The following is an 8,530-nucleotide window of genomic DNA, read 5'->3' on the forward strand; positions in this document are numbered from 1 at the left end:
CCAGTGATTTTTCCCTACTTAAACGTGCAAGAAGAAGAATTGAAAAGGGCAGGACACAAAAAACCCTGTGAATTTCCAAAAGCCAAAATTTGCACCCCCTGCTGTTTTGCCATTTACTGTGCTTCTGCCTGACCCAGTCAGACATAAGAGTTCTTTAGCTAGATCCAAGGCAGTTGGATCCTGGACCCAGTCCAGTTTTTGTTGCGACTTCTGAATCCAGTTCAGATAGAAAATGTGTTCAGAAAAACTTGGATAGCTCAAAACACAAATCCGCAGAGCTTTAGAATCTGAGAACTTACCATGATTCCTAATGGCTGCGAGAGAGCAGTGGACACAAAGGACCTAACGTTAGGTACCTTACTGGGTCCCTTGGTGCTCCTGGCGGTCACTGAAAGCTGTACTTCAAATCCCACTTCTGTTGCCAGCTGTTTGAAGCAAAACCTTACACAAATTAAATTTAACAGAACTTAATTGAGAAACAATTTGTGAATCAGGCAGCCCCGAACCAGAATAGATTTGGAGGGTCTTGACTTTCTTTATTTGGTTGCAATTAGCTTGCAACCTAAAGCATAAAAGGTTGTTTCTGTGCCTTTTGGCTTATGGAGAGTGATCATCTTTTTTCCTTTAATTAAGATGTGTTTGCTGTCTCTTCTCAGCCATACATGATATTGAGTTTTAGATTAGAATGAGAAAGCCTAGTTTTCTGGCTAGATAAGTTTTGGTTTATATTACACATTTTCTGAACATCTTCAGATACTTCAGCATAGGAGGATAAAAACCATGTAGCAAAGCCAAATGAAAATTATTTTTTGTTTTATTTACACTGGAGTGTTTCATAATTCATGTGGATAATTAAATTGTTAGGGCAATGAAAAATCACTTTTGGAATACTAACCGATAATCATGTGATTGACTAGAGGCTGAAGTGTGCTATGTTCCATGTAGATAATTTTTTGAAATAATGGCTTCATTAAGATACAATTCACATATTATACAGTTCATTCATTTAAATTGTACAATTTGGTGCTTTTTAAAATGTTCATGTAGTTATACAAACATCACCACAATTTTAGAACATTTTTATCATCCCAAAAAGGAAACACTCGTACCCATTAGCAGTCATTCCCTAACACCCCAGGCCTAGGCAACCACTAATCCACTTTCTCCATTTAGATCATATTTTTTAAATAATTATTTTCCAAATTATAATTTAGAGCAAATTTGGAAATTTTCTGCTTATAGTGTGACTATTCAAAAACTAGTGCTTTTCTTGCATAGTAATGTATTGATTTTCAGGTTAACACCTTTGTTATTTTTCAGGTTCTTAGCACTAGAAGAAATTAATTCTTAAACGGCATCTTATTGTTATTGTAGGGATGAGCGAAGAGCCTCTCTATTTACTCAATTTTAGGAACTACTCTTTTTGGAATTTAATTCATTCCTAAGGCAGAGAAGACAGGGAACAGTATACTAAACCTAAAAAATAAGCAAAAATATTATTTGTGTAAAAATTTTGGTTTTATTAACTGAGATACATTTCTGATGGAAAAATAATGAAATCATGTTGTTATTTTGAATTATAAGTATCAGGTATTCATCTGATTATGCCTAGGTTAATTTTCTTGCTTGTAATATTTATAATATTTAATATTTGGAAACTATTTTAAAATAAGCTTTTTTTTTGCTCAAATCTGCCTTTTCATTTTCTGAATTCAGAGCCACCTTAATAGCTTTTTAGAGTTTTCAGTGAAAAAATAAAAAGAAATTTCTACTTTTGGAAATGTTTAGACTTATGCATGTATTTTCACATCTTTAATATGGTTTTCAAGGGATTATGAGCAGACAATGCTACTTGTATTTATAAGGTTTAAAATAGTTAATTTGAATTAATCTTTTTCCAGATTCTCTGCAATGACTGTAATGGACGATCCACTGTTCAGTTTCATATATTAGGCATGAAATGTAAGATTTGTGAATCCTATAATACTGCTCAAGCTGGAGGACGTAGAATTTCACTGGATCAGCAATGATGAGCCTACGCAGTACTGGAGAACTTGGCATTTTCTGATATAGAGAAAGGCTTTCCTTGGTATCATGTTATCATGTGTCATCATCTATGCATTAGAGTTGATGTGTTTTGTACTAGTGTCACAGCATAAAATCATATTACAAGTATGTAAGGATTTAGGGTCTTTTGATAGAATTATCATAGCTCTATATTGAATGAAAGCCACTGTGCTTGTGTTTTGATTGGAAATTCCTTTAGTGTCAGTTTTTTGGAAGCCAATGATGTTTGCCACTGATACATTCATAGAAGGGTATTATATTTTCATGAAACTTTGCTTTAAGTGACACTACGCACGCAGTTCATTTCTAGTTCTTGATAGAACTGCACTTAATTTTCAGTAGTATTCTTGACTTTTTAAGGGCTGTGTTATATTAAGTTCTCCCTTACTGTTAAAACCTAATTAAATACGCTTTAGAATTTTCTAAGACAGTCCCCTGGATCCTCTAAATGTGAATTTTGATGTAATAACTGCTAATAAAATTATATTGAAACTGTTTTATAGAAAGTTTTTTCCAAAGTTTTCTATGTTTGGCTCAATTAGGACAGTATCATCAGTTCTATAATGTAAAAGAAATTTTCTTTCTTTTGAGGTATTCTGTAAAAGTAGTTGGGAAAATTATTATGTAAAATAATAAGACTCTTCCAAAGCCTTAATAAAAACATCAACATTGAAAACTTTTTTTTTTAGGTTGCCCAAAATTATTTCTTCAAAGAGTCATTCATTCATTCCTTCATTTAGCAAGTATTTATTGAGCAACTGCTATGTGGCAGATATGTTTCTAGATGCTGTAGAGACAACAGTGAACAATAAAGATAAAAGTCCTTGTCCTCACAGCACTACATTCTAGTGTTCATCATATTTGATCAATGTACTCATTTTTCTTTATGCAAGGAGTGGATGTCTTACTGTAAATGAATAGAATATTTCTTCCCTAAGCATGTGAAAATAGGGGATGGATGAGTGGGAAGGGCATGGGATATTCCTGGCAATATCTCTGATTTCATAATACTTCTTTGGGCTTATGTAGTGGAATAACTCTTACTTCAGGAACAAAGTTAACAAATATGTTTGATGATCCAGCTGAGTTTGACAGTATCATCTCTGTAATAGCTTTACCATTAGGCTCGGAAGTAAAATGTACACTTACCAGTTGATAAGTACCTGTTGAGCACCAGTTGTATTTCCAACTTTGAGCTATTTGAATCTTCTGTGAATAAGGAAGTTAGCCTTTTAACTAGAAAGCCTAAGAATTCTGGCACATTTATTTCTTCTTTTGTTGAAATTTATTCACCTGGATAAAGGCAGCAGTTTGGGACTCAGATCTTTATTCTATCCCACCTTCTTGTCTTCTGTATTCCACTCTTCTTATGTTCTTTCCCTTCATCTGTTTCCTTGGCCTGGCCAGAGCAGCAGTGCTGATCTTCATTTGGGAAAGGATGTTCCTGGGTATTACCAATTAGTATACAGATAAGGAAAGACTAGTTTTCCAGATCTAATACTTTTTTTTTTGAAGTGGTTTTGCTCTGTCATTTAGGCTAGAGTGTAGTGAAGTGATTGTAGCTCACTGCAGCCTTGACTTCCTGGGCTGAACTGATCCTTCCATCTCAGCCTCCTGAGTAGCTGGGACTACAGGTGTGTGCCACCATGCCCAGCTAATTTTTAATTGTTTTGTAGAAACAGAGTCTCAGTGTGTTGTCCAGGCTGGTCTTGAACTCCTGGGCTCAAGCAGTTCTCCTACCTTGGCCTTCCAAGGGCTGGGATTACAGGCATGAGCCACTGCGCTTGGTCCAGATGTGTTACTTTTTATGTTTGGTATTATTCTGCCAAACCAATCATGTTACTGTTTTTAATCATTGAATCATTGGATCTTTAAATAGGAGTGAGTATATAATAATAAGGCTCTTCTGTTTTCAACATCTGTGCTGGGTCATGCATTAGCATTAATTACTACAATGATTCTGTGGGGTAAGTTTTGTCCTCATAGACAAGAAAGCTGAGGTCTAGAGGTTAAAATGACACATTGGGGGTAAATAACAGACACTATATGTTGGAGTTGGGAATCAGATCCAAGTCTGACTCCAAACCCACTTTTACCACATTGCTTTTGACCTAAACTTCCATTTTGCTAAAATACCACTCACAGCTAGTCATCTATATCATTGAAGAGCTCATGATTTGATAGATTAACCTTTCATTTTTTAGGTGACTCTAGTTAGAAAGTCTTATTTCACAATCTGATTCTTTAACTTAGGATCCAAACATGTCCAAAATAATGCAGAGTACATATGCAATCACTTGTTTATGCTATCCAGTCATGTACTTGAAGCAATTTTCAAATGCACTCAAAGTCTCTAGGCTTCGGTACCCAGAGTTGCTTCAAGTATTTGTTCATGACATGTCAACTCGATGATTAAAATCCTTCAACAATTCTCATTCACAATCAGAATAAAATCTACATCCCTTACCATTCAGTATGCAAAACTTAAAATACATAATCTTACCCTTAAATATTTTTTCTTTTTCTGATTTCATAAGTATAGGTTATACCTCTGTAAGAAGGTAAAAAACTGAACAATCCCTTCTTTCAGAGAGAACTACTGTTAACATTTTAACAGATAACTTCATTCTTTTCCTATTCTTTTTTATAACGCTTACAAGAATGTTAAATACTTAGACAGATCTTAAGTACACTAGAATTATCTGTTCCTGAAATAAGTCAGGTTGCCCTGCCACAGAATTTGTATCTATAGCTTACTTGTATTATTTTTGAAAAAAGTAAAATAACAATACCCTTACGAATTTTTTGGTGCATAGCATCTCAGCTTCTTTTATCATTAAAGATGTATGTATAAAAAAAAAAATAAGTGTATATCAAGTTGTTCATTTCTTAGTTTCTGGGGTCTTCTTAACCAGTACATAGAACTCTGTATGAATTAACTTTAGCTTATGTTTGAAGTAGTAGTTTGTTTATAGTGTCATAGATTTTAAAATCAAATTCAGTTTTTATTTCTTCACTAAAACCTATTTTCATATGATATACATGTTAAATTTCCCTTTTATTTTGGTCATGCATCAAAATAAATTTACTAAGTACTAAAGAGCCAACTTATTTTATAAGTGCTTGGCACTTAATAGGTATTCGCTAGTTGAATAGTTTAATTTGAAATGAATTAATTTTAAATGGGAGTTGTTCAAAACTATGCCACTTTATTTTTCTTTTGTCCTTTGTTATTAAAATTTTAATTGATGATTGTGTATATTATATATGGAGTACAATGTGATGTTTTGATACATGTTTACAGTGTAGAATGATTAAATCAATGTAATAAATTTATTGCCTCATACCATTTTTTGTGGTAAATCAACACTTAAAATCTCAATATTTTTGAAATGTACAATGCATTATTTATTATACTCACCATTCTGTGTAATAGATCAGTAAAGTTTATTCCTCTTGTCTAACTGATATTTTGTACGCTTTGATCAGCATCTCCCCTTTTCCCATCCACTTCTCTCTCCCAGCCTCTGGTAACCACCATTCTACTTCTATGAGTTCACCTTTTTTTAGATTGCACAGATAGCTGAGATCACATAGTATTTACCTTTTTGTTTCTGGGTTATTTCATTTAGTATAATGTCTTCCAGGTTCCTGTCACAAGTGACAGGATTTATTTCTTTTATAGGGCTGAATAGTATTCCATTGAGTATGCCACATTTTGTTTTCATTCATATGATGATGGGCATTAAGGTTGCTTCCATATCTTAGCTGTTGTGAATAATGCTGCAGTGAACATGGTGGTACAGATACCTCTTTGACACACTGACTTCAGTTCCTTTAGCTATATGTCCAGAAGTGGGATTGCTGGATCATATGGTAATTCTATTTTTAGTTTTCTGTCTCCATGCTGATTTTAATACTGGCTGTTTTAATTTACATTCCCACCGTCAGTGCACAAGTGTTCCTTTTTCTCCACACCCTGTCAACACTTTTATCATTTTGATAATAGTAATTCTAACAGGTGTAAGGAAGGTGATACCTTGTTGTGTTAATTTGCATTTTTCTGATTAGCGATGATGAGCATCTTTTCATATATTTGTTGGCCATTTGTATCTTTTTTAGGAATATCTGTTTACATCCTTTGCCCATGTTTTAATGGAGTTCATTTTTTTATTAGTGGTTTGAGTACCTTATGTATTTTGGATATTAGCCCCTTATCAGATGTATGATTTATAAATATTTTCTTTGAATTCATGGGTTGTCTCTTCCTTCTATCATTCCCTTCACTATGCAGAAGCTTTTTAGTTTGACGAAGCCCCATGTATTTTTTGTTGTCTGTGTTCTTGGGGTTATATCCAAGAAATCTTTGCCCAGATCACTGTTGTGGAGCATTTCCTATATGTTTTGTTCTCGTAGTTTTATAGTTTCAGGTCTTATGTTTAAGTCTTTAAACGATTTTGAATTGATTTTTATATGTGGTGTGAGATAAGGATCCAATTTCATTCTTCTGCATGTGTATATTCAGTTTTACCATCACCATTTATTGAAGAGACTGGCTTCATTGTGTAGTGTTGGCATATTTATTGAAAGTCAATTGACTGTAGGTGTGTTGGTTTATTTCTGGGCTCTCCTGTTCCACTAGTCAACATATCTGTTTTTACGTCAGTATCATGCTGTTTTGATTACTATTGTTTTATAATAGATTTTGAAGTCAGGTAGTGTGATGCCTCCAACTTTGTTCTTTTTGTTTAAGATTGCTTTGGCTATTCAGGTCTTCTCTGGTACCATACAGATGATAGTATTGTTATTTCTATTTTTGTGAAAAATGACATTGGAATTTTGATAGGGGTTGTTATGAGAAAAACCTGGGACTATAATGTTCCAACTCAAAGTGGGAAGGAGCCGAGAGACCAAAGAATGACTGGGACAAGTCCAGCTTGAGGAGCAGATGAGTTTATTAGGACTTATTTACAGGAGAGTCTTGGATGGCAACAGGGCATCACTAGAGCTCTGTGCCACATCCCATCTTTAAACTGCTTTTAAGCTAATTTCCTGGCTCTTTGCCTATTGTGTTTGAGCAATAAGACTTTTTCTTGGTATGTTCTCAGATACTCTCTAGAATATTTAGATTCTCAGGGACACGTGCTCCTCATCTGGACACCATGGTGTTGGCTCATCGCCCAGCATTCAGGATTTGGGCAGTGGACATACACCCTTAAGCAACCTTGTGGGGGACCTGTCACACCGCAGGGATTGGATTGAACCTGTAGATTGTTTTGGCTAGTATGGACATTTTAACAATGGGTATGGTTTGGATCTGTGTCCCCACCAAAATCTCATGTTCTATTGTAATCCTCAATGTGGAGGTTGGGCCTGGTGGGAGGTGATTGGATCATGGGGGTGGATTTCCCCTTTTGGTGCTTGTGATAGAGCTCTCACGAGATCTGGTCATTTAAAAGTGTGTGGCACCTCCCCACCCTCCTTCTGCTGTAGCCATGTAACATGTGCCTGCTTCCCCTTCACTTCCTGCTGTGGTTGAAAGTTTCCTGAGGCCTCCCAAGAAGCAGATGCCAGTATCATATTTCCTGTACAACCTGCAGAACCATGAGACAATTAAACCTCTTTTCTTTGTAAATTACCCATTTTCAGGTATTTCTTTATAGCAATGCAAGAACGGACTAATACAACAATATTCTTCCAATCCAGGAACACAGGATACCTTTTCATCTATTTGTGTTGTCTACTATTTCTTTCATCAGTGTTTTATAGTTTTCAGTATGCAGATCTTTCACTTATTTGAGTCAATTTACTCCTAAGTATTTTTTAATGCTATTGAGAATTAGATTGATTTCTTACTTTTTCAGTAGTTCATTGTCAGTGTAAATAAATGCTACTAATTTTAGGGCCAGGCATTATGGCTCATGCCTGTAATCTCACCACTTTGGGAGGCCGAGGTGGGCGGATCATGAGGTCAGGAGATCGAGACCATCCTGGCCAACTTGGTGAAACCCTGTCTCTACTAAAAATACAAAAATTAGCCTGGCATGGTGGCGGGTGCCTGTAATCCCAGCTACTCAGGAGGCTGAGGCAGGAGAATCGCCGGAACCCGGGAGGCGGAGCTTGCAGTGAGCCAAGATTGCTCTGTTGCACTCCAGCCTGGGCGACAGAGCGAGACTCCGTCTCAAAAAAAAAAAGCTTTCAGCTTTTCGCTATTGAGTATGAGGTTAGCTGTGGGCTTTTCATATATGGCCTTAATTGTGTTGAGGTACGTCCCCTCTGTGCTTAATTTGTTGAGTGTTTTTACCATGAAATGCTGTTGAATTTTTCAAATGCTTTTTCTGCGTCTATTGAAATGATCAAATGGTTTTTGTGCTGCATTCTGTTAATATGGTATATTTATTGATTTGCATATGTTGGCCCATTCTTGCATCCCAGGGATAAATCCCACTTGATCATGGTGAAT

At 35.5% G+C, this 8,530-nt stretch overlaps 1 protein-coding gene across 6 annotated transcripts in view; it reads left to right on the forward strand.

Moving 5' to 3' along the window:
* RCHY1 (ring finger and CHY zinc finger domain containing 1) overlaps positions 1-5,413 on the forward strand; it is a 35,542-nt gene extending 30,129 nt beyond the window's left edge. For all 6 annotated transcript variants that reach the window (XM_055297320.2, XM_055297322.2, XM_055297323.2 and 3 more), the window contains one exon: positions 1,902-5,413. In XM_055297320.2, coding sequence (XP_055153295.1) covers positions 1,902-2,030 — 129 coding nt within the window. In that variant the 3' untranslated portion in view covers positions 2,031-5,413. The remainder of the gene's footprint in view (positions 1-1,901) is intronic.
* Positions 5,414-8,530: the final 3,117 nt, after the last annotated feature.

The sequence above is a fragment of the Symphalangus syndactylus genome, chromosome 10 (genome assembly GCF_028878055.3).
Source record: "Symphalangus syndactylus isolate Jambi chromosome 10, NHGRI_mSymSyn1-v2.1_pri, whole genome shotgun sequence".
In the NCBI taxonomy this organism is placed as follows: domain Eukaryota; kingdom Metazoa; phylum Chordata; class Mammalia; order Primates; family Hylobatidae; genus Symphalangus; species Symphalangus syndactylus.